A 26,032-nucleotide genomic window follows, 5' to 3' on the forward strand; every position below is an offset into this window, starting at 1 on the left:
TTCCTTACAGCCCACTTTAACATTAAAGACAATGGGGGCTTTATGGCTGAAATTCAAGCTTTAAAGGCCTGGCTGAACTTGGAAATGAGCAAATTTTCTCAATTTTGCCAAATGAAAAAATCCCTTTAGCTATGGATGCTGAGAAGGCTGGGCTTTTGTTTCTATCCTAAGTGGAAGTGGGAAGGTGCTCACAGAATGATGCCAAGCACCAGCAGCTGTACAGTTTCCATTTTATTTTGTGTGTTTTTTTATAGGATATAAATAATGACAAAAATTACAAAATTTATAACTGGAAGCCCAAGCATATTTACATGTTTCCTTTTCAGCAAAGCTACTATTTACTTTGCTCCTATACAGTTTCTTTTTGGTACCATATTTTAGGGTTATTTTACTCTCAATTTACTACATACATATCAACAGTGAATAGGCAAAATATATACAAGGAACTGTTCAGTTCAAGTAATTTAATATTGTATTAAAATTCTCCAACACTGAACTAAAACCATATACATTTGTCAGTTTGAAATAAAATTTAGTTTTTAAAACTCACCAACTGATGAATGTAACTGATAATCTCAGGTTTAAAATAATATTGGTTAATTAAAAAAAATTAAGACAATCCCACAATTTATCAATATCGCTTATTATAATGAACTCCAAAATGATTCACAATATGATTGGTTAGAACAATATACGTTATTTTTTCTATAATGATATTGGTACTGTTTATATAATTTGATTCTACATAAATATACATTATGGTATCATACAAATACTCCACAGAGACATTAAAAAAATTAAAATACCTTAATGAAATGTAAGTAAATTTTATTTAATCAAAGAGTAAGCAAACATTTATTTATTTATTTTGTTTCAAGAAAAGAGTTTTATTACTTTGGAATCTCTATTTTTTTTTTTGTATTTGTGTTTTTCTAGAAAAGAAAATTTTTTTTTGCAATAGAATTTTATTAACACCTTTCTCAAACAAACAAGGTTTCCATGACAGAAATCTTGACAGCAGGAGCCCTAGATTTTTTGTTTAACATGTTTTTTTAAAACTGTGAAGTTAAAAAAAAAAATCAAAAATCTTTGCAGGCTCATGGCTGTGTCAGCACTTTCGGTAAGACGCCAGCCTGCTTGCCCAAATCTCCTGCTCTAGTGAGCGTCTCTGGTACCGTACTTTGCAACGCCCAAGCCAGTTCTCTTGGTAGTAGCAGTAGAAATTTAGTTATTTGAAATGAAAGCAAAACATCCCTCACAACTAACCTAGTTTTCTTATCAATGTGTTAGTGAAACATTCTTTTAATAAAAATATTTAATACAAGACACATTTTTCTGTGCATAATAAATTCTTCTGTTTTAAATCATTAAGTTTTTGAATCAATCCATAGATGTAAAGGTTTTCTTTATCTGACATAGTTGATTACATATAAAATCCACAAATATAGAAATTGGGAAATAGGATTTCCTGGCAATCGGGTACTTTTTGTCCTTTTGCATGAAACGATACTCGGTGAGATAATGATCTTACAGATGCTTTCTGGGGGTAGTTCTGTTCTCATTCTACCTTGAAAACTGCTGACAGTGAAAAATAAACCCAAGATTTTTATACTTTTAGGCAGTATTAGAGATCCCCTGTATTTTTTTTCTTAAGGTATTATCCCCAAATACAGCAAAGCAAGTGTTGGGGCAAAGTCACTAGAAATACCTTGGGTGGTAGCAGGGAGGGGAGTCGGGACAGTGAGCCACAAATCTCAACTCATTTCTCTCAGGGGTTACGACTGGAAAGTCTTGGTTGCACTTTCTGTCACTGGTGCAGAAAGAACGTCCCCAGGAATGGCCAGTGGCCTTTCGCCCGTGACAAGGCCACACAAACAGCAGTCTTCCTCCTGCGCCGGGTGGAAAGCCTGCTCCGGGACTGCTCGGCGTGCAAGGCACCGCGAGGACGGGAGGACGGTGAGTATCAGAAAATCGTGGTCTCATACTTGGTATTTATTCCCCTCTTGGTTTCTTGTCCCGGCTCCACAATCCACGGCAGATTGGCCAGAGTCTTTTGCTCAGATGGGTCGATCTGCTTTAAAACAGAAAGGCTGATGCCCGTTATACGGTACCTGCCTGGGGTTGCACGCATGCATCCTAACGCTGCCTGGAAACCATCACTGTGCTCTGGCAGGACCTCAGGATGTTGGGGGCGTGAGAGTCCTCTGTTCGTTCTTCTGATACACATTTACTGCAAGGCACTGGGCGGGGGGGATGGTGAGTGAGACACAGCCCTTGCTCTTGAAGGCACACAGGTGGGGAGCAGACGTAGGAATACTTTACTGAGAAGTGAGATTTGAGGGGGAAGAAGGTGCTCTGTGGGCACCCAGGAAGGCCACTGACCCATGTCAGGAGCCAGGGGGGCTTCCTAGAGAAGGTGAACCAGGCTATGTCCTGCCTGCCTCTCAAGCCTCCAGTGATTTCCATTACAGTCAGAATAAACCCAGAGTCCTCGAGGTGACCCACGGTGGCCCTGTCCGCCTGCCTTTCTACGCTCCAGCCACACCGGCCTCCCTGCTGCTCCCTGTACACCAAGCCCCAGCCCAGACCCTCTGTGCTCATCACCTCTCTGCCTGAATACTCTCCAGACACCTGCCTGCTTTATGCCCTAATGTGAATCAGGGTGCAGTTCAAACATCACCTCCTCACCAGCTTACCCCAAGCAAAACAGCACCTCAACTTTTCTGCTTTCCTCTGCTGTCTCTTCTTTATAATCCTTTTGCCACATACATCATGTTTATTTGTTCATTCTCCACTACAATGTATGCTTATGAAGGTGGGATTCTGTCTGTTCTGTTTACTCCTGTTTCCCTCAAACTCAGAAAAGCTCCCGGCAACCCACTAAACAGTAGGCACCCAATAAATACTTGTTGACTAGACATTATTTAAAAGTTAATTAAGGTAATGTCTAAACGGAGAGCTGGAGGAGAAGCAAGAGTTTCCTGGTAAAGGCAGGGGGTGTGGAGCAGCATGTGCAAGGTCCCCGAGGTAGGGAAAGAGGCCGGCTGAGGGCTTGCAGTCAGGTCGCCGAGGGCACCTGGCGGGGAGACAACTGAGGGTGAAGAGGTGAGTGGGCCCAGGTCAGGGTGAGCCTTGAACCAAACTGAGCTGTAAAACGTCAACACCATTTCAGCCCCTGCGTGTACAAGGTTAAACAGGCCCTTTCTGGGTGAAGCTTGAGTTCTGAGCTCTCACGGGCGGCCTGGGGCAGTTCTCCACCAGATTGCTGCCTCTTTCTTTGGTGTTTCCATGTCTCCCCCTGGCCCTGGCCACCTGCTCTGCTCAGGAAACCGGAGCAAGGGAGCTGTCCGAAGAGTGCGGCGGTCTGTGCCCGTCGGCCACCTGCAATTTGACTGTGTCTCCACAAGGCTGTGGGGAGGACTCTACATGTCTAATCATGGGCTGTTTCTCAAAAATAAACTACTGGGGCCGAGGGAAAGGGAACACAGACACCTATTGAGGGGGACAGGATCTTGGGGTAGTTAAAGGACAGCAGTATTATTCACTGTATGTTTCATATTTTTCAGTGAAGGCTTCTAAATGAGTATTCTGAGCTCTTACGGCACCCACCCTTTGTGCTCATCTGGAAGAAATCTATGGGGACCAGACAAAAGTCAGATGGAGGTCCCTGCCACGAACAGATTTATCCAGCCCACACAGGAATGAATACTGTACTCTAAGAGCTAATTCCCCCAAATGTTCTGAAAATTCCTGGACATTTGACTTGCTTTTCTTGTGGGATAAGATAGATAGACAATAAACAGGATAAGCCAGGAGAAGCCTGGGTGGTCCAGGAGAAGCCTCTCTGTGTAGCTGGGCCCTGGATGACAAGCCAGACTCAGCCGTGCAGAAACAAGGGGGAGACAAAGCCAGGTGGAGGGAACAGGGGGCACAGAGGCCTTAGGTGGGAGTGAGCTTTGTTTGTTTCCAGGAAGAAGAAGGCCTGAGTGTCAGGAGTGTGGCGGGAAATTGGGGCAGTGGTACCATGATCTGATCTGTGTTTTAAGAAGGTCACCCTGGTTGCCGGGCAGAGGAGGGGAGTTTTTAGGAGATGTATGGGAGTATTTTGCAGATTACTGGTGGTGATGGCTTGGATGGGAAGAGTGACAGAGGAAATGGAGAGGAGTGGACGGGTCTGAGAGATGTTTTAGGGGCTGAACGGATGGAATCTGCTTGTGGGGTGGACACAGGTGAGAGGAGGACAGAAATCAAGGGTGTCTTCTAGATTTATGGCTTGAGCAACACGGTGAACGGTTATGCCATTTACTGAGCTGGGAGAGACAGAGAGAGAAGCAACTTTGCGGAGAGATCAAGAATTCTGTTCTGGACACACGTGTGCTAAGCCTCGAAGGAGAAATGAGGGAGCAATTGAACCTGTAAGTCTGCCGTTCTGGGAGTGCTTCAGGATTGGGAGCCAGTGGGGCCGGGAGGGGCTGAGGTGGGGGCACTGGGGGTCAGAAGGAAAGTCAGAGGATGCTTGCAGTTACTGGTGATCAGTGATGTGGGGTGAGCGTGGGAGTGAAGGGTGAGGTGGGGGAAGAGGTCTGAGAGGTGAGCTGTCAAGGAGCAGAGGGGCCACACGCTGGGAGGATCAGCCCCATGGATGTTGAAGTTGCCAAGAATGGAGACAGGAGTAGAGGCCAAAGAGAAGAGCGTGAACAAGAAGCCACATGGTCACAAAGGGTGGTGCCTCTGCAAACATTAAAAACCCTACAATTCCCCACGACTCCGGGGACAGGGCTCGGTGGGGAGGAGGAGGAGTCACAGGCGGAAGGATACGTGGGCTGAGCGATGCCTCTGAGGGTGCCTGCTGCCCTGAGTCCCCGAGTTTCTAGGATGCCATACGGCAGCAGAAACCAGACGGGAGGCTTCCAGCTTCTGGGTATTGCTACCACCAGAGGAGGCTGCTTTGAAGTCATGAAAGTCTGTTAGGACAGGATGTGTGCAGAGCGTGTGGGAGGGAAGGGGGGAAATTTCTGGAGGGAGGCAGATGCCGGGGAGGAGGGGCAGTACCTTCTGAACAGTCCCCGCTCTGCAGGAAGCCTGCGCCTAGGCCTCCTTGTCAGGCCCGCGTACAGCCTGCACCTCCAGCCTCCTCTAGCTGGGTACCAGGGATGCCCTCCCCAAGAGCCTCTGCTACCCTCTCTGCTGCCCAGCGGCTTGTGAGAGGCTTGCCCCCTAGAGGATGGCAGCCGGGGCCTCAGGGATCCTTTTTCCCAAGATCGCCTGGACCTTGAGGGAAGACTCCCCCGGGAGGCCAGCAGCACCCAGTCCCCTCACAGGCTGCTGCAAGGGACAAAAGAAGTGGAATTTTCTTGGGAGCCTCCAAGTTCAGGCAGATGGTCCCCAAGACTTTGCAGGAACTGGGCTGAGAGGAGGACAGACACATGCCAGGATGAGGCCAAGGGAAGGACAAGAAGGGCAGGCCCTGGATTCTCGCCAGCCCCAACGGCACCAAGGATCCCTCCCCTCCAGTTCAAGGTTTTCAGAACATCTGTCTTTTCTACTTACCACCGACTTGCGAATGCTGACTCGGGGCTTGGGGATGGGCTTGGAGGGCTTGTTTTCAAAGCTTTCTGGAAGTGTGGAGGAATGCCCCCCTTTCCTGGCTTGCAGCGCGAGCTGGTAAGCAACTTCAAATGCCTGTCCCAGCGTTAGGATGATCTCGTAGGCTAAATTCTGCAAGAGAAATGAGAAAGCATTTATGATAGCATCTTCCAGATCAGAACAGAGTGGCTGAGGAACACCGAGTGGGCGAACCGGCAAGGACCCTGAACTGCTCCACCTGATGTGGCAGAGAGCCAGGGGAAATTTGACAAACAGGACACTGGGTCCGATTTAGGGTCTGTACGAGGCATCAGTTACTGCCGCGGTGCACTTGCTTACAGCCACCTAAGGAGCCTGTGCCGGGACCCCGGAGCCCGCTCCATCCGGGGTGGCTGCTTTGCTCCCAGGTCTCGGAAGGGAAGGGGTCCCTCAGCCTGGGAGGAGGATCCCACACACTCCACAGGAGGCGTTCCTGAGAAGTTGGGGTCTTTTTACTTCCAACATCTGTGATTCAGTGAACATCTCTGAGACACAATCAAAATCTAATTTAGGCAGAGGGGAGAGGCATTAGTCATGCTGGTGTGGCGTCTCACACTCACAGCGAGCATGCAAACAGAGCCAATTATCCAGCTATTTCTTGAGGCGTTTGCTCTCCCTGTGGGTCCACTCCATATTTTATTATCAAATCAGCAAGAGACAGGAGATCCTGTCAGGCTCGAATGCCATGCCAAGCAGTGTCTGGGAGAGAAGTTCTTTCCTTCGGACCTTCAATCACTCCCCTCAGGACGTCTAGCTTCTCGTCTCCAGATTCGTACTTCATTTCTGCCTTCTCTTCTGAGCACAGTCCCACCCTGTCTGCTCTCACTGAGAAAACAGGACATGGTCTGACCCCACAGAAGCAGGGTCTCGACAAGACCCTGAGGTCACAGCGCATCAAAGAGCTGGATGCCTGTGGGTCACAGAGAGCTTTCTTACAACCACCGCACCAGCTGAGAGCCGGCGTGGTCTGTCCCAAGTTTCCATGCTCACGAACACCCCTAGAAAGTCTGTGTGGTTTTTTCCTCAAAACCACAGAAATTGCTTTTGCTGATGTTGCACCCCTGCTCCCTCCGCCCCAGTCAAGCACACAGAACATCTTGATTCCCATGATTCTGGGGAGATCCGCTGAGGACTGTTCTCACTTGACGAAGATGGAGGGAGACGCGGCATGGCTGTCAGGGCTCGTGTGGAAGAGGCCCACGGATCTCCAGACGGACCAGATTTCAGATCCACGCCGGACTTCCGGGGTTTAGGCCCAAGCCTGAGGGTAAACGCCTCTGAGTGGGAGAACTGGTCTGACAGAGGACGTGTCTTCTCCTCTGAGCTACTTGTTAAGAAGCCGTGGCCCCTCAAGACAGACGTGTGCTTACTGGAGACCCAGCCTTGCACGGCCTGCTGAGCACTTCCCGCAAGGAGCTCGGGGCCCGAGGTTGCCTCCAAGCACGCGTCAGACTAGGAAATCAGTAATGCACCGACAAGTGACAGTGGAGGGCTGGCAGACAGCTCCGGCCGTGGCTGCACCAGGAGGGCTGAACCGTCAGTGCCTACGCCTGGCACTTGCGTCACCACCAGTGTTGCCCATTGCCTGGTGTGCAATGGGTCCCCTGGAAAGGGGGCCTGGGGCTTTGGGCTTTGGCTGTCCCCATGAAGTCCGGACTCTTGTCTTGTCCACAGGTGCTGTGGAGATAGTGGCTGTCTGTCTGTCAGGGACACGTAGCAGATAATTCATGCTCTGGGTGGGCAACTGGACTAAGGGAAAGATGGCAGATGCAGCAGTTCTGTAACATGTTGCTTTTTGATGCCAGAACAAAGGTGCTTAATAAGCGTGAATTCCTTTATCGTTAACCTAGAAACAAGTTCCTGAAAGTGAGATTTACTTAAAGTTCCAGTGTCTTCAAATGAAAGCTAAAGATGTTCATTTGAGCAGGTGAGATTTTCACAAGATTTTGATGGGAAGGCTAAAGGTTTTTGGAAGCTTCTGGGTTAGAAGCTCTGCCCTCCTTTCATTGTAAAGAAGTTGCTGGTGTTAGGAAATTGCTGAGATAAGACGCAGAGACCAGACCAGACGGTGAGGTTTCCTGCCAAGCAGCTTTTCCTTAGTTTGGCTTGCATTCTTTCTCCATGACGTCTTGCTTTTCATTTCATGTCGAATGCTGCATTTTAAGAGTTCTTTTGTGATCTGTAAAGAGTTGGAGATGGTTACCTTTCCTGCACTTTCTGTCACCTCGGTGTTGGAGGCTTCAATTCTGGATGCCAGTGATAGCCCACAAGGAGCAGCTGCTTGCTGATGGGGCTCTGCACGCGGAGTCCTGTGCAGCCAAAGTACCGGGGCCCTTGAGGGCACAGATCCTCATCAGATGGGACCTGAGGACACACGTTTGAATGGGAAGGCGGGTTCATTTCTCCAGCCTCTCCTTAGTAATATCCGCACTACTTGAAATGGGAAGAGAGTACTGTGAGAGCAGAAGACACTATAGGAAAGGGCCAAAAATGTTACCGTAATCTGATCAGAGAGGCTTAGGTGACAAGCCCTTGCTTCCTCCTTTGAGCCAGGCTTGCTGACCCCAGAGATGCTGCCTGGCACTGAAGAGCCAGGGATGCTGCTCAGAAAGCCTGAAAGCCGGCTTAGTTTCTGCTTACAACATATCATTGTCTTCACAACTGTGGCAGGCCAGGGCCAGAGACTGCCTAGCACACAGTAGGCACACAATCACAATAGAGGCTTGTTTGCTGAGTGAATGAATGAATATCTAAAGGGCAAGCTGGAGTAATAACACTACTAGTTATCACTATAGGTAGTATGGCTACCATTAAGTGAGGACTTCGCAGATATTAGGCATTGTACCAAGCACTAGATTTATCTCCTTTAAGTCTTACCACATCTGTAGTAGAATGTACATCATCTGTAGTAGAATATCATTATCCTTATTTTATAGATGAGGAAATTGAGGCTCAGAGAGGTTAAGTAATTTATCTGACATCACAGAGCTAGAAAGTTACAGAGCAGTGGTATGAACCAATATTTGTGGCTCAAAAGTCTGTGTTCTTAACTCTGATTCAAAAAGATACATGCACCCCAATGTTCAAAGCAGCATGGAAGCAACCTAAATGCCCATCGACAGATGAATGGATAAAGAAGATGTGGTGTGTGTGTGTGTGTGTGTGTATAATGGAATATCGGTCATAAAAAAGAATGAAATAATTCCATTTGGAGAAACATGTATGGACCTAGAGATAATCATATTAAGTGAAGTAATTCAGAGAAAGACAAATATCATGATATCACTTACATGTGGAAACTTAAAAAAATGATACAAATGAACTTATTTATAAAACAGAAATAGACTCACAGATATAGAAAACTTAAGGTTACCAAAATGGGGCTTCCCTGGTGGCACAGTGGTTGAGAATCCTCTTGCCAGTGCAGGGGACATGGGTTTAAGCCGTGGTCTGGGAAGATCCCACATGCTGCAGAGCAACTAAGCCCGTGCGTCACAACTACTGAAGCCCATGCACCTAGAGCCCGTGTTCCGCAACAAGAGAAGCCACCGCAATGAGAAGCCTGTGCACCACAACGAAGAGTCGCCCCCGCTCACCACAACTAAAGAAAGCCCGCGCGCAGCAGCAAAGACCCAGCACAGCCAAAAATAAACAAATTAATTAATTTAAAAAAATTACCAAAGGGGAAGGGGGGAGGAATAAATTAGGAGTTTGAGATGAACAGATACACACTACTATAGATAAGATAGAAAAACAAGGTCCTACTATATAGCACAGGTCCTACTATATAGCACAGGGAACCTACTATATAGCACAGGGAACTATATTACAACATCTTGTAATAACCTATAATGGAAAAGAATCTGAAAAAGAACATTATATACGTGTGTGTGTGTGTGTGTGTGTGTGTATATATATATATATAATATATATATATGCCGGTGCCTAAGTTGTTAACTTACTGACTAGAAGTAAATCTCTTAACTTCGTATCAACTCTGCCAATCCACTGTATCTTACATTAAACATTATACTCGAACCAAATACACACACACACACACACACACACACACGAAACTGAATCACTGTGCTGAAATCCTGAAGCACTGCACATCAACTATACTTCGAAAGTCTCTGTTCTTACCCTCCCGTGTGGGTAGCTTGTCCCCAAGGTGGCAGCCATCACCATTCCCCTTGCCTCGTGCCATGCTGTGAGGGGGGCTGTTGAGAGGGCTAATTGCTCCTCCACCTCCTTGAATCTGGACTGGTTATACTGACTTTCTTAACTAACAGAATGTGCAGAAGTGACATGCTGGGACTTCTGAGGTTACACTGTGAGAGGTCTCTCAGCTTTCATGGAACATTCCCTCTGAGGGAAACCAGCCATGTATAAAAAGTCTGACCTCCCTGAGATCACCATGCTGTGAGTATGTCCAAGCTGGCCAGGGGAAGAGGCTGCCTGGAGAGAAACAGCAGTTGCAGCCACTCCAGCCCAGGCTCCAGATATGAAGCAAAGGAGTGATACTGGACATTCAAGCTCCAGGAGATGCCACACAGAGGACCAAGGCCCCAGACAGATGGCTCCAGTCAAGCCATCCCAGCATCTGCAGTCATCTGAGTTACCTAGTGGAGACCCCAGATGTTGTGGAGCAGAAGAGCAGAACTGCTGTGCTCTGCCCAAATTCCTGACTCTCAGAATCGTAAACGTGATAAAGTGCATGTTGTTTTACGGCACTAAGTTTTGGGGTGGTTTGCTAAGTAAGCAGTAATAGATAACTGGGATACCATGCAGTGCTAAGGAAGGCTGGCTGGACCCTCATTCAGGTGGTGGAAGAGGAACCATCAACCTGTGAGCTGGTCACAATTAGCAAACTGAATCCAACAAAACATAAAGATCATACACTATGACCAAGGTGGATTCATCCCAGGATCACGAGGATAGTTCAAGATACACAAATCAATCAATGTGATATACCACATCAACAAAAGAAAAGGTAAAAACCACATGGTCATCTCAATAGATGCAGAAAAAGCATTTGATAAAATTCAACATCCATTTATGATAAAAACTTACAAAAGTGGGTATAGAGGGAACATATCTCAACATAATAAAAGCTATTTATGACAAACCCATGGCCAGTATAATACTCAGTGGTGAAAATCTGAAAGCCTTCCTGCTAAAATCTGGAACAAGGATACCCACTCTCACCACTTCTATTCAACATAGTATTGGAAGTCCTAGCCACAGCAATCAGACAAGAAAAAGAAATAAAACGTATCCAAATTGGTAGGGAAGAGGTAAAACTGTCCTTATATGCAGATGACATGATACTATATATAGAAAACCCTAAAAATTCCACACAGAAACTACTAGAAGAGTAGCAGTACAAATTCAGCAAGGCAGCAGGATACAGGATTAACATACAGAAATCGGTTGCATTTCTTTACCCTAACAGTGAGATGTCAGAAAGGGAATGTAAACAGTCCCTTAAAGTTGCATCAAAAAAGACTTAGGGAGCTTCCCTGGTGGCGCAGTGGTTGAGAGTCTGCCTGACAATGCAGGGCACACAGGTTCGTGCCCTGGTCCGGGAAGATCCCACGTGCCACGGAGCGGCTGGGCCCGTGAGCCATGGCAGCTGAGCCTGCGCGTCCAGAGCCTGTGCTCCGCAACAGGAGAGGCCACAACAGTGAGAGGCCCACGTACCGCAAAAGAAAAAAAAAAAAAAAAGACTTAGGAATAAACCTCACCAAGGAGGTGAAAGACTTATATGCTGAGAACTACAAAACATTAATAAACGAAATTGAAGATGATTCAAAGAAGTGGAAAGACATCCCATGCTCTTGGATTGGAAGAATTAATCTTGTTAAAATGGCCATACTGCCCAAAGCAATCTACAGATTTAATGTGATCCTTATCTAATTACCCATGACATTTTTCACAGAAATAGAACAAATAATCCTAAAATTTATATGGAACCATAAAAGACCCAGAATTGCCAAAACAGGAGGCATAACCCTCCCAACAATTCAGGCAATACTACAAAGCTACAGTAATCAAAACTGTGGTACTGGCATAAAAACAGACATATGGATCAATGAACAGAATAGAGAGCCCAGAAATAAACCCATACACCTACAGTCAATTAATCTTCAAGGAAGCAAGAATATACAATGGGGAAAAGACAGTATCTTCAGCAAGTAGTGTTGGGAAAGTTGGACAACAGCATGCAAATCAATGAGATTAGAACATACCCTCACATTATACACAAAGACTTAAATATAAGACATGACACCGTAAAACTCCTAGAAGAGAACACAGGCAAAACATTCTCTGACATAAATTGTACCAATGTTTTCTTAGGTCAGTCTCCCAAGGCAATAGAAATAAAAGCAAAGATAAACAAATGGGACCCAATCAAACTTATAAGGTTTTGCACAGCAAAGGAAACCATAAACAAAACAAAAAGATAACCTACAGACTGGGAGAAAATATTTGCAAATGATGTGACCAATAAGGGCTTAATTTCCAAAATATACAAACTTCTCATACAGCTCAATAACAAAAAAACAACTCAATTGAAAAGTGGGTGGAACACCTAAATAGACATTTCTCCAAAGACAACATACAGGTGGCCAATAGGCACGTGAAAAGATGCTCAAAATCACTAATTATTAAAGAAATGCAAATCAAAACTACAATGAGGTACCACCTGACAGAGGTCAGAATGGTCATCATTAAAAAGTCTACAAATAACAATGCTGGAGAGGGTGTGGAGAAAAGGGAACCCTCCTACACTGTTGGTGGGAACGTAAATTGGTACAGCCACTATGGAGAACAGTATGGAGGTTCCTTAAAAAACTAAAAACAGAGCTACCATATGATCCAGCAGTCCCACTCCTGGGCATATATACGGACAAAACTATAATTCAAAAAGATACATGCACCCCAATGTTCACAGCAGCACTATTCACAATAGCCAAGACATGGAGACACCCTAAATGTCCATTGACAGATGAATGGATAAAGATGTGGTACATATATACAATGGAATACTACTCAGCCATAAAAAGCAATGAAATAATGCCATTTGTAGAAACATGGATGAACCTAGAGATCATACTAAGTGAAGTCAGAAAGAGAAAGACAGATACCATATGGTATCACTTAAATGTGGAATCTAAAATATGACACAAATGAACCTATCTATGAAACAGAATCACAGACATAGAGAACAGACTGGTGGTTGCCAAGGGGGAAGGGGTTGGGGGAGGGATGGAATGGGAGGTCATAGTTAGCAGATATAAACTTTAATATACAGAATGGATAAACAACAAGGTCCTACTGTATAGCACAGAGAACTGTATTCAATATTTTATGATAGGGACTTCCCTGGTGGTCCAGTGGGTAAGACTCCACGCTCTCAATGCAGGGGGCCCGGGTTCGATCCCTGGTCAGGGAATGAGATCCCGCATGCATGCCACAATTAAGGAGCCTGCCTACCGCAACTAAGACCTGGTGCAACCAAATAAATAAATAATATTAAAAAAAAAAGAAGCCCACGTGCTGCAACAAAGGTCCTGCATGCTGCAACTAAGACCCAGCGCAGCCTAAATAAATAAATAAATAAATATTAAAAAAATATCCTATGATAAACCATGAGGGAAAAAAATATAAAAAAAGAATGTGTATATATATATATATATATATATATATGTATTACTGAATCACTTTGTTGCATAGTAGTAGTTAACACATTGTAAATCAATTATACTTCAATTAAAAAAACCCTAAAAATAGAGTTGCCACATGATATGATCCATCAACCCCACTCCTGGGCATATATCCAGACAAAACTATAATTTGAAAAGATATATGCACCCCTATGTTCATAGCAGCACTATTCACAATAGCCAAGACATGGAAACAACCTAAATGTCCATTGACAGATGAATGGATAAAGAAGATGTGATATATATACATCAACACAATGGAATATTACTCAGCCATAAAAAAGAATGTAATAATGCCATTTGCAGCAATATGTATGGACCTAGAGATGATCATACTAAGTGAAGTAAGAAAGAGAAAAATACCATATATCATTTATATGTGGAATCTGTGAAACAGAAATAGACTCACAGACATAGAGAACAGACTTGTGGTTGCCAAGGGGGAGGGGGTGGGGGAGGGAAGGATTGGGAGTTTGGGTTTAGCAGATGCAAACTATTACATAGAGAATGGATAAACAAGGTCCTACTGTATAGCACAGGGAACTATATTCAATATCCTGTGATAAACCATAATGGAAAAAAATATGAAAAAGAATATATATATATGTATAACTGAATCACTTTGCTGTACAGCAGAAATTAATACAACATTGTAAATCAACTATACTTCAATAAAATGATAGACAACAACAGCAACAGTACATAGTCACAGGAGGTCGGAGCCTCCACTCCCAGCCCCGACCTCGGGGAAGGTGGCTGATGCCTGTGACCCATTTTGGTCACAGCATCACGGTAAGCACTAAGGAGTCCCTTCACATGCTAGCCCAAACCACAGAGCTGGAATGTCCTTTCAAGTTGGCATGACCACACTCTCATCTCTGGTTGCTACCTTGCTCGGGCATAAATCCAAACTAATTTAGCTTCATGTTCACTACCTCTCATCCCTCAAATGCTGTAACCTGGTTGTCTCTGACCCTGGCTCCTTCTGCCCCTCCTAGCTTGTTGGAAAATACCTGCCTTGGCCTTTCCAGCATGAGTCTCTTTTTGGGACCACACTTATTATGGCAATTGACATTATTTTCTACCTTACACAGACCACCAATGAAAGAAGGAAGCCTGTGTGCATGTGTCCTCAGGGCTGGTGTGGGGGGCAGTTACTGGGAAGAGTATGCTCTGAGCCTCAGTTATTTTATTTATTTATTTATTTTTGCGGTACGCGGGCCTCTCACTGTTGTGGCCTCTCCCGCCGCAGAGCACAGGCTCTGGAAGCACAGGCTCAAGGGCCATGGCTCACGGGCCCAGCCGCTCCGCGGCATGTGGGATCTTCCCGGACTGGGGCACAAACCCGTGTCCCCTGCATCGGCAGGCGGACTCTCAACCACTGTGCCACCAGGGAAGCCCCTCAGTTATTTTTTGTTTGTTTTAAAATGGGGATAATAACACATGCAGGTGGATTATTGTGAGAATCATTCATAATAACATTTACCCTAATGACAATACCAGCCAACATTTATTATTTACTGTTTGCCATGTTGCACATGGACTATCTCATTTAATCCTAACAGAAACCCTGTGGGAGTTATCATATTAAACAGCTGTGAGGCCATTATCATCCTTGTTTTGCATGTGAGAGAATTAAGCTCAGGAAGGTTAAATAACTTGTTCATGAGGCCAGAACCTGGCTGAGCTGGGATGTGTGTGAATCCAGGTGTTCTGAGAGGCTGTGCTCTTGATCACTGTACCTTAGAATTATACTTAAGATAAAAAGACTCAACACCACTAATTATTAGAGAAATGCAAATCAAAACTATAATGAGGTATCACCTCATGCCGGTCAGAATGGCCATTATCAAAAAAAATCTAGAAACAATAAATGCTGGAAAGGGTGTGGTGAAAAGGGAACCCTCCTGCACTGTTGGTGGGAATGTAAATTGATACAACCACTATGGAAAACAGTATGGAGGTTCCTTACAAAACTAAAAATAGAATTACCATATGACCCAGCAATCCCACTACTGGGCATATACCCTGAGAAAACCATAATTGAAGAAGAGTCATGTACGACAATGTTAATCACAGCACTATTTACGATAGCCAGGACATAGAACCAACCTAAATGTCCATCGACAGATGAATGGATAAAGAAGATGTGGCACATACATACAATGGAATATCACTCAGCCATAAAGAGAAACAAATTTGAGTTATTTGTAGTGAGGTGGATGAACCTAAAGTCTGTCACACAGAGTGAAGTAAGTCAGAAAGAGAAAAGCAAATATCGTATGCTAACGCATATATATGTAACCTAAAAAAAAAAACCAAAAAAAGGTACTGATGAACTTAGTTGCAGGGCAGGAATAAAGATGTAGACATAGAGAATGGACTTGAGGACACAGGGTGGGAGGGGGAAGCTGTGGTGAAGTGAGAGTAGCATTGACATATATACACTACTGAATGTAAAATAGTTATCTAGTAGGAAGCAGCAGCATAGTACAGGGAGATCAGCTCGGTGCTTTGCGATGACCTAGAGGGGTGGGATAGGGAGGATGGGAGGGAGGTTTCAAGAGGGAGGGCATATGGCTGATTCACTTTGTTATACAACAGAAACTAGCCCAGTATTCTGAAGCAATTATACTCCAGTAAAGATCTATTAAAAATAAATGATAAAAAAAAAGACTTCGGCAGACCTAAATAGACATTTCTCTAAAGAATACATACAGATGGGCAGTAGGCACGTGAAAAGATTCTCAACATCACTAATTATTAGAGAAATGCAAATCAAAACTACTGTCTGAGGTTACCACCTCAAACTGGTCAGAATTGCTATCATTAAAAGTCTACAAAGAATAAATGCTGCAGAGGGTGTGGGGAAAAGGGAACCCTCCTACACCGTTGGTGAGAATGTAAATTGGTGTAGCCACTATGGAAAACAGTATGGAGGTTCCTTAAAAAACTAAAAACAGTTACTATGTGATCCAGCAATCTCACTGCTGGGCATATATCTGGAGAAAACTCGAATTTGAAAAGATACATGCACCCCAATGTTCATAGCAGCACTATTTACAATGGCCAAGACATGGAAGCAACCTAAATGTCCATCAGTAGATGGAAGGATAAAGAAAATGTGGTGTTTATATATACAATGGAGTACTACTCAGCCATAAAAAGAATGAAATAACTCCATCTGCAGCAACATGGATGGACCCAGAGCTTATCATACTATGTGAAGTCAGAGAAAGACAAATACCATATGATATCACTTATATGTGGAATATAAAATATGATACAAATGAACTTACTTACAAAACAGAAACAGACTCACAAAGAAAACAAACTTATGGTCACCAAAAGGGGAAGGAGGGGGAGGGATAAATTAGGAATTTGGGATCAACAGATACACACTACTATATACAAAACAGATAAACAACAAGGACCTACTGTATAGCACAGGGAACTATACTGAATATCTTGTAATAAACTATAATGAAAAAAATATGTATAACTGAATCGCTTTGCTGTACACCAGAAACACAACATTGTAAATCAACTATACTTCAATAAAAAAATAAATAGACTTCTGCAAACTGCTAAAAAAAAACAAACAAAAACAAAAACAAACAACTTAAAAACATTAAATACAGAAGCTCCTGGGTGGTGGATGCATCTTGGCTGCAGTGAGGGTCTCATGCCTGGACCAGTCTCCAGGCAGAGGGTGTTATGATTTGACGTGAACCCTGAACCCTTAGCACAGGGATTCTCAGCTGGTGGCCCTGCCCCTCCCATGATGAGGGGTGATGTGAGGGAGGAAAGGCAACACTCCCTCTCCAATGGAGGCTCTTTAGGGTGGAGGCAGGGAATCCCAATTCAATGGGGGCACATTACAATCTCCAAAGCCCTTCCCTTCTCCCCCTGGGATTTTGATCTGTGGATTAAGAATTGCTACATTAGAGGTATTTGCAGGACCATCATATTTTAAGGACAGATTCTGAATGTAATCCAGGGATGCAAACTTGTTTTTCTATGCAAACTAGATCGATCTGTAGGCCAGCCTGTATTTACTGTGAGCTTCTTAAGGCAGTCAGGACTGGCAGTTGAACATCAATCACCACGGATATTTACTGAGCTACTTCCTTGTGTCAGGGGCTGAGTCCCTGGTGCCTGGCTTCTAACACGTGTCCAGGAAGTGCTCCCTGAATGATGTCAGGGAGAGGGGGCTCATGATGAGACAAAGAGGTGTACCCCATTGTTCTCCTGCATCCTAGTCACCGAGGCTGTACCCAGCACACTCATCATTTTGGTGTTAGAATAACTGAAGCATAGGCTTTAGGCAATCTGTCCCCTAGGGAAAACTCTGGGCACCCAGGTAATTAATTTATATTAATTGGCTCATCACTAGGATTTTTCTGTGTTGGAAACTCCTGGTTTGAAAATCTCTTGGGCTCAAGGGTTCAATGGCATATTTGCAAGAACATTCATCGTAGTTTAAAAATTTCCCCCAATAGGGAACTGATTAAGTATACTACATAGATCTACACAGTGAGATACCAGGCAGCCATTTAAAATGAAAATGGAGGCATTTAAAAAACTGGTTACAAGACTCAGTAAAAATTATGTACACGTACATAGATGGTATCTGTCTATGTGCATAGAAAACAGTATATATCAAAACGTTACTAGTGGTTATCATTAAGTGTTAAGATCGTGGACAAATTTTCTCTTCTTTATACTTCTTTGTATGTTTTGAACTTTATTCAAATGACGAATAATTTTACAATCATAAAAAATAATAAGCTTTTGCATTTTGAGCATTAAAAATAAGAGGAAATCTTCTAGCTCAAAATAATCTTATTCTTTATCCATCACCTGCCTTTTCCTTCTTTGGCAGAGAGGGTTTGGAACTGTTTTCCAGGCAAAATCCAGGCCCTGTTTTCTGGTGTTTCCATGGCTCACCCCCAGGTACTAGTGGGGCTGGCCATCCATTTGGTCAGTTTTTGTATTGGATGTCAATTCCAGCATCTGCTCAGCTGAATTTTAGAATACTCAGTTCTTCCTTTAACCTGGAAACCCAATGCCTCTACTCCAAGTCCAGAGCAAAGAGTTGACTCTTCTGTCCAATTTCTATCAGACCCAGCAGAAAATGTTCTATGTGGACATTAGCTTATGGACATGCAGTCAGTCCAGTTTTGTAGCCGTGCTAGGTTTGATCCCTGCACCAAATCGGACCACCTGTCAATGTGAACCACATTCTACTTCCTCTCATACAGATGATAACGCAGTGGTAGCAGCAGCTACTACATGACATTGTTAACTACACCCCAGAGACCAGCTAAGGGCCTGACGTGGATTATCTAACCCTCACAACCACCTTGTAGAGGAGGAATTATCATCCCCATTTTATGTGTGAGAAACTCATGATTAGTAAGATTGATTAACTTGGCCAAGTTCACACAGCTAGTCAGGGGCAGAGCCAGGATTCAAACCCAGATCTGACTTTAGATAAGACAGTGTTTTGTGCCACTGGGCTGTCCTGCCCTATTGCTTTCATGAGTCTGTTGGTGTTCTGCCTCCACTTTCACTGGAGGACCCTCTGAGGAACCATCTTGTGTTTTGGAGATTCAGCATATGAATGTTGGTGAAGACACCATCACACAATATCCCCTCCTGGAGACCCAGGACAAAAAGTTCTTTCACCATTGCATCAAAAACAAAACAAAACAAAACAAAAAAATCGCTAGGAATAAACTTACCTAAGGAGGCAAAACACCTGTACTCCGAAAACTGTAAGATGCTGATGAAAGAAACTGAAGATGACACAAACAGATTGAAAGATATACCATGTTCTTAGATTGGAAGAATCAATATTGTTAAAATGACCGTACCTCCCAAAGCAATCTACAGATTCAATGCAATCCCTATCAAATTACCAATGGCATTTTTCACAGAACTGGAAAAAAAATTTAAATTTCTATGGAAACACCAAACACCCCAAATAGCCAATACAAAAAAAAAAAAAAAAGAAAGAAGAACGGAGCTAGAGGAATCAGGCTCCCTGACTTCAGACTATATGACAAGCTACAGTAATCAAAGCAGTATGGTACTGGCACAAAACAGACACATAGGTCAATGGAACAGAATAGAGAGTCCAGAAATAACCCCCCACACTTCTCAATTAATCTACAACAAGAGGCAAGAATATACAATGGAGAAAGGACAGTCTTTTTTTAATAAGTGGTGCTGGGAAAACTGGACAGCTACATATAAAAGAATGAAATTAGAACATTCTCTAACACCATATACACAAATAAACTCAAAATGGGTTAAAGACCTAAATGTAAGACCCGTATACTATAAACTCTTAGGTACTATAAAACTCCTAGAGGAAGACACGGGCAGAACACTCTTTGACATAAATCACAGCAATATTGTTTTGGGGTCCATCTCCTAGAGTAATGGAAACAAAAGCAAAAGCAACAAATGGGACTAATTAAACTTAAAAGCTTTTGCACAGCACAGGAAACCATAAACAAGACTAAAAGACAACCTACAGCATGGAAGAAAATATTTGCAAACAGTGCGACCGACAAGGGATTAATTCCAAAATATACAAACAGCTCATACAGCTCAGTATCAAAAAACCACAAACAACCCAATCAAAAAACAGGCAGAAGACCTAAACAGACATTTCTCCAAAGAAGACACACAGATGGCCAACAGGCACATGAAAAGATGTTCAACATCACTAATTATTAGAGAAATACAAATCGAAGCTACAATGAGGTACCACCTCATACCAGTCAGAATGGCCATCATTAAAAAGTCTACAAATAATAAATGCTAGAGAGGGTGTGGAGAAAAAGGAACCCTTCTACACTGTTGGTGGGAATGTAAAGTGGTGCAGGCACTATGGAGAAGAGTATGGAGGTTCCTTACAAAAAACTAAAAATACAGTTACCATATGATCCAGCAATCCCACTCCTGGGCATATATCTGGAAAAGACGAGAACTCTTATTTGAAAAGTTACATGCACCCCAATGTTCACAGCAGCACTATTACAATAGCCAAGACATGGAAGCAACCTAAACGTCCATTGAGAGATGAATGGTTAAAGATGTGGTATATATATACAATGGAATATAACTCAGCCATAAAAAAGAATGAAATAATGCCATTTGCAGCAACATGGATGGACCTGGAAATTATCATACTAAGTGCAGTCAGAGAAAGACAAATATCATATGATATCACTTATATGTGGAGTCTAAAAAAATGATACAAATGAACTTATTTACAAAACAGAAATAGACTCACAGACATAGAAAACAAAATTATGGTTACCAAAGGGGGAAGGAGGGATAAGTTAGCAATTTGGGATTAACAGATACACGCTACTATATATAATATAGATAAACAACAAGGACCTACTGTATAGCACAGGGTGCTATATTCAATATCTTGTAATAACCTATAATGGAAAAGAATAGATATATACGTGTATGTATATATATATATATATATATATATATATATATATATATAACTGAATCACTTTGCTGTACACCGGAAACTGTAAATCAACTATGCTTCAATTAAAAAAAAAAGTTCTTTCAGAATCACTCTCACTGAAGTTTTGTCTTCTGAGAGGATGGGGTATCCTCACCCAAGAAATATCAAGCATGTAATGACTGTGTTTTCCTACTTGCCTTGACCTTCAGGAAGCTCAGAGCTAAATCTGTGGCTCAGTTCTCGTAACAATGTAGAATTCTGTGGTCGGCATGTTGATGTTAAAACTTTCCCCTGGGTCTTGATCTTCTTTTTAGTGTGTATTTTCCCTACTTCAGATCCACGTGCATCTATATTTTCAGATTTAACATACCTATTCATGTAGGCTGCCTTAAGTCCTTTATGGAAGGAGGTATAGTATAAATGGTGGTTGTTTGTTCACTTAAACATTTATTCGACAGCTTATTTTGTTTAACCCCTTACTGAAAAAATGGCTGACAAGGTACATCAGACACGAGTCTCACATCATCTGGTTAAAGTGACAAAGGCGGAAGTGTGCTGAGGAGAGAGGGGACAGCACAGGGAGAGTGGCCGTGCCGGCTTAGGCTGGGAGGCTGCTGTTTACAAGTGGACCATTCTGATCTGCCTGCAGGTACTTTCCATTAGCATTAAAAAAAACAAAAAACCAAAAACACACCACATTTTAGTGACTAAAATTGAAGGAACAAATAATTGTATTCCATAGTCTCAGAATGCTACAGGACCTGAATATTCTTTGGCTCCCGGGGGCCGGCAGAAGCAATTCCTGAGGTCGGCAGAGGCTATCCGCACCTGAAGAGGGTGCAAACAGACATTCAAGGAAAAAAGGGCTGTATCCGTGCAAAGAAGCCTGGGGTGTTAAGAGGATCCTCAGAGGTCTACTGCACCAGTGTCAGGGAGTAAAGACCATGCCTGGATCACCTGCATGGGCTAAGTCTGCCCTGGGCTGCCTGCTTCTGTACCTATCATTGCCACTGAGGAGATGACACTGACAGGGGGTCTGGTCCTGGTGACCTTTAGGTCCCTCTCCACTGGGAGCTCCAGGGTTCTCTGATTAGACGCTGTTGTCTGTCTTTTACCCAACCAACAACAGCTTCAGTTTAGAGGTGTATATATAGCTGATGCCATGTTAAATAGTAGCACATTCTCCAAAGCCTGGACTGCAGGTCTCAACAATCCACCAGCCAGTGCACAGAAGTGCAGTGACCACGGGGCTGGCTTTCACCACAGGGGATGTCCCCACAGCAACGCTCACCCCAAAACTATTCTAAATGGCCAAGTATTTTGTCTATTATTAAATGGCTTTCATTCTTAACAATATGCCCGTTCCCCACCTCTCCCTTTGCCTGGTGAGTTACTGCTCAACCTTGAAGATTCACCTGAGGTATTACATCTTCCAGGAGCCTGCTCTGAATCCCCTTCCCCGACACCCCAGGCTGTGCCAGGTGCCCCTGCTCAGATGGGCACAGCTCCACTGACTGTAAAGCATTTATTAGGATTTTCTCTTTATAGATCCAAATGCCCCAGCCGGCTGAGCTCCTTGAGGGCTCTCCTCTCATTTGACTGCATCTCTAGGGCTTAGGACATAGCAGGTGTGCAATAAATGTTGGAGGAACTGAAAAAAGGACGCTGCCCGGCAGGTTCCTAAGATAAGAGGACTTGCACCTCAGGGGTAAGATACGGTTGCCTGTGGATGGCCACAGCGGATTCTTCCCTTCTATTTTCTCTCCACAGGTAGATCCTGGCTGAATAAATGCTGAACCAGTGCAGGGCACGCCCTTTGGGCCTAAAGATAAAGCGTTTTCAATACGGGTCTATGGTGGGGCCTCCAGAAAGAAGCCACGTTTCTCCTCTGGCTGTATTTTGCTTGTACATCTTGTTTTTTAAGAGCCAGGGTAGGTTTCATCTACAACTTGCTTCATCCACGTCTTGAGGCAAAAATAACTGAGAATATTCTGGCCATATTCACAGAATTCATTGACATTCCTTAGCTCTACCTACTTAGTTCTCTCAAGTACAAGTCAGTGATTAAGTCTTGATTATATTTATAGAAACAAATACTGCCCAATCACAGGTCTTCAGCATTTAGAAATAAGTATCAGGAATTCTGCTAAGATGCCTATCTAGCCCAGGGCTGACACAGCAACTGGATAAAATGCAGATAGTTTCTTTAGGGCTAATTCCAGCTAACTAAAAGAATAATGAAATTAATATTTCTCTCTAAATATAACGGGGGTACATGGAGAAATTTTTGAAAATACATAAAGAAGAAAATTAAAAATCACCTGCAAAATTCTACTGCTGGGATATAGCCACTGCTACATTTTGGTTTCTTTTCCTCTTACATTTGTATATATGCACAAATACTTTTATAAGCTATATGAATATTTATGTGAATTTAAAAACAAAATTAGAATGATATTTACACGCAGTTTCATGAGTCACTTTTTCACGCAACATTAAATCATGAATGGTTTTTGCATGCCATTAAATGGTCTTCAAAAACCAGATTTTTAAAGGTGGCAGAGCATTCCACTGCATCTGCTAAGGTTTCACGTCATGCCTCACCCCAAGTACATGAGTGTCATCAGCTCCGTGAAAGACCAAGAAAGTCTTTCTTATAAAGTTACAGGTTCTCTATAGCAATCATGTACTCACGCCCGGTGGTCGCCTGTCCACATGGAACCACAGCCTACGGTGGCTGGACAGCAGACCTCTCACACCCATGCTGGAGGGGCTGGCCTGCCAGGGCAGAAGGGGAACACGATCCGTCTTTGTCCTGTTACTTGGCAGGGACTTGGGGAAAGGGTGTGCAGAAGAGAGATTTGCTGGATTTCAACTCCTCGCCACTCTTCAAAAGTAAAAGCCCCTAGTGGAAGCTACAGTAAACCCTTTGCCAACTTGTGATACCTCCAAAGGGGCATTTATCACATTCAAGACGCTTCTTACCTACCAAATTTTAATGCTTGTTGAACATCTTTCTCAAATGGACAAGACAGGTGATAAAAATGACTTTTTCTCTGCTTATGGCAGACGACTGCCTAATGCCTCACCTCATCTTTCCAAAGTGCATTAATGAATTGTCAGGCCTCCAAGATGCCCACATGTTCATACAAACTCAACGTTCAGCTTCCAGCCCCTGTGTCCCTCTCCTCTGGGAGCCCTCACCCTGCTGGGGCCAGCAAAACTGCAGGAGAGCACAGACAGGATTTTACTGCAACCATTGGTTATGTCCTTGATTCTCCCTCTGAACTCAGACATCCTGGAGAGCAGTGTGGTGTGCCTGACTCACGGCAGGCACTCAATACATGTAGAAATATATTTTATGCAGACTTGGACTTTTCATCTCAGGTGTGGGATACCGCCGCATCAAATGTACGTTGTAAACCGAAAACTGGGACATAAATCCTCACACAGGTCTGACAGGAAAGAACAGAACCAGCCCCGTAACTGCTGGTGCTGCTCTCCTGCCCTTAGAAGCTAAGACTGACTGAACGTGTGCTAGACACGGACGTGTGTCATCTCACCGAATCCTTACAGTGACCCTAGGCAGCGGGTACTGCTGTTATCTCTATTTTATAGATGAGGAGACTGAGGATTACAGGCATTCTTGCCCAAACTATGAAACTAAGAGATGCCGACCTGGGATTCAAAACCAGGCTGATTCTAAAGGCGTCACCCCTAGACATGACATTTGATTTCCAGTTCTTTGGGAGGGGGCTATAACGAATACATGTACGAATGCTGCAAAACCACCTGTGAAAAAAGTCAGAATGACTACTTTCTTTCTAACTTCATAGAAAATGGGATTGATTTAAAGCTCTGATAACATCCATCCCCCTCAACCCTCAAAAAAATAGGGATGAGAGGAAAAAAGAGTGACAATTATTCTCTTAATATTCACCCACCTTTGGCTTTATGGCTTAGTTAATTCTCAACAGTTTATGCCAACGGAGAGGAGGTATGGATAAATGTAACCCAGCAGCAGTGTTGATCTATTTTTTTTTTGGGCGGGGGAGGAGGTGGTATATAACGGCCACAGGACTGGGAGTGCTGCCGTGTTTTTTTTTTGTTTGTTTTTTTTAATTTATTTGGCTGCACTGGGTCTTAGTTGCAGCATGCGGGATCTAGTTCCCAGACCAAGGATCGAACCCAGGCTCCCTGAATTGGGAGCGCAGAGTCTTAACCACTGGACCACCAGCAAAGTGCCATTTTTATTCCGTCACTCCTGCCACTGACTTGATGAGTTTCAGCTGCTGCAAGGGGCCAGGGAAAGGCTTCTACTTAAGTGTAGGTTGCTACTTTGTAAGTGGGAGACTAGCCAGGGAGTGTGACAGTCCCATCTTAAGGGCTCTATGCACTTCAGCATTTTCTTACATTGCCATTTATTTTCATAGTATCATAGTCCAACAGGTTGAGGGCCATTTTCAGTTGGAGAAAAGGAGAAACAGAATGAAAGAGACCACCTAGTTCCACGTACAGTATTAATTTCATTGTCAGAGGTCAACTAACGTCAACGATAACGGAAGTTCTTTTGCACTTGTAAATTCCCACTCTGTGGGACAATCTCTGCAACATAAGCCATAAGTACTTTCCATTCGGAACCCTACGCTACTCCACGAAAAGAATCTCCGAGTTTAAGAAAGGGAGAAATGGGTGAAAGTGGTCAAAAGGCACAAACTTCCAGTTATAAGACAAATAAGTCCTAGGAATGCAATGTACAGCATGGTGACTATAGTTAACAGTACCGTACAGGCGTACCTCGTTTTATTGCACTTTGAAGATATTGCTATTTTAAAAAATTGAAGGCTTGTGGCACCCTGCATTGAGCAAGTCTACTGGCTCCAGCTTTCTGACAGCATTTACTCATTTTGTGTTTCTGTGTCCCATTTTGGTAATTCTGGCAAGATTTCAAACTTTTTCATTATGATTATATTCCTTATGGTGAACTGTGATCAGACCTTTGATGTTACCATTACAAAAAGATTATGCCTCGCTGAAGGCTCAGATGATGGTTAGCATTTTTTAGCAATAAAGCATTTTTAAATTAAGGCATGTACATTGTTTTTTTAGACATGATGGTATTGCACACGTAACAGGCTACAGTGCAGTGTACACATACTTTTTATATGCACTG

At 43.5% G+C, this 26,032-nt stretch overlaps 1 protein-coding gene across 12 annotated transcripts in view; it reads right to left on the bottom strand.

The window, feature by feature from the left end:
• Nucleotides 1-218: 218 nt before the first annotated feature.
• Nucleotides 219-26,032, bottom strand: part of ANKS1B (ankyrin repeat and sterile alpha motif domain containing 1B) — a 1,152,360-nt gene continuing 1,126,546 nt past the window's right edge. For 8 of the 12 annotated variants that reach the window (XM_060025438.1, XM_060025439.1, XM_060025436.1 and 5 more), the window contains 2 exons: nt 5,551-5,718; nt 219-2,074 (listed from right to left, as the gene is read on the bottom strand). In XM_060025438.1, the coding sequence (XP_059881421.1) occupies nt 1,964-2,074; nt 5,551-5,718 (279 nt within the window). In that variant the 3' untranslated portion in view covers nt 219-1,963. Of the gene's footprint in view, nt 2,091-5,550; nt 5,719-26,032 lie in introns of all 12 variants that reach the window. The other 4 variants (XM_060025440.1, XM_060025437.1, XM_060025442.1 and 1 more) reach the window with 2 other exon arrangements.

The sequence above is a fragment of the Delphinus delphis genome, chromosome 11, assembly GCF_949987515.2.
Source record: "Delphinus delphis chromosome 11, mDelDel1.2, whole genome shotgun sequence".
NCBI classification, from domain to species: Eukaryota; Metazoa; Chordata; class Mammalia; order Artiodactyla; family Delphinidae; genus Delphinus; species Delphinus delphis.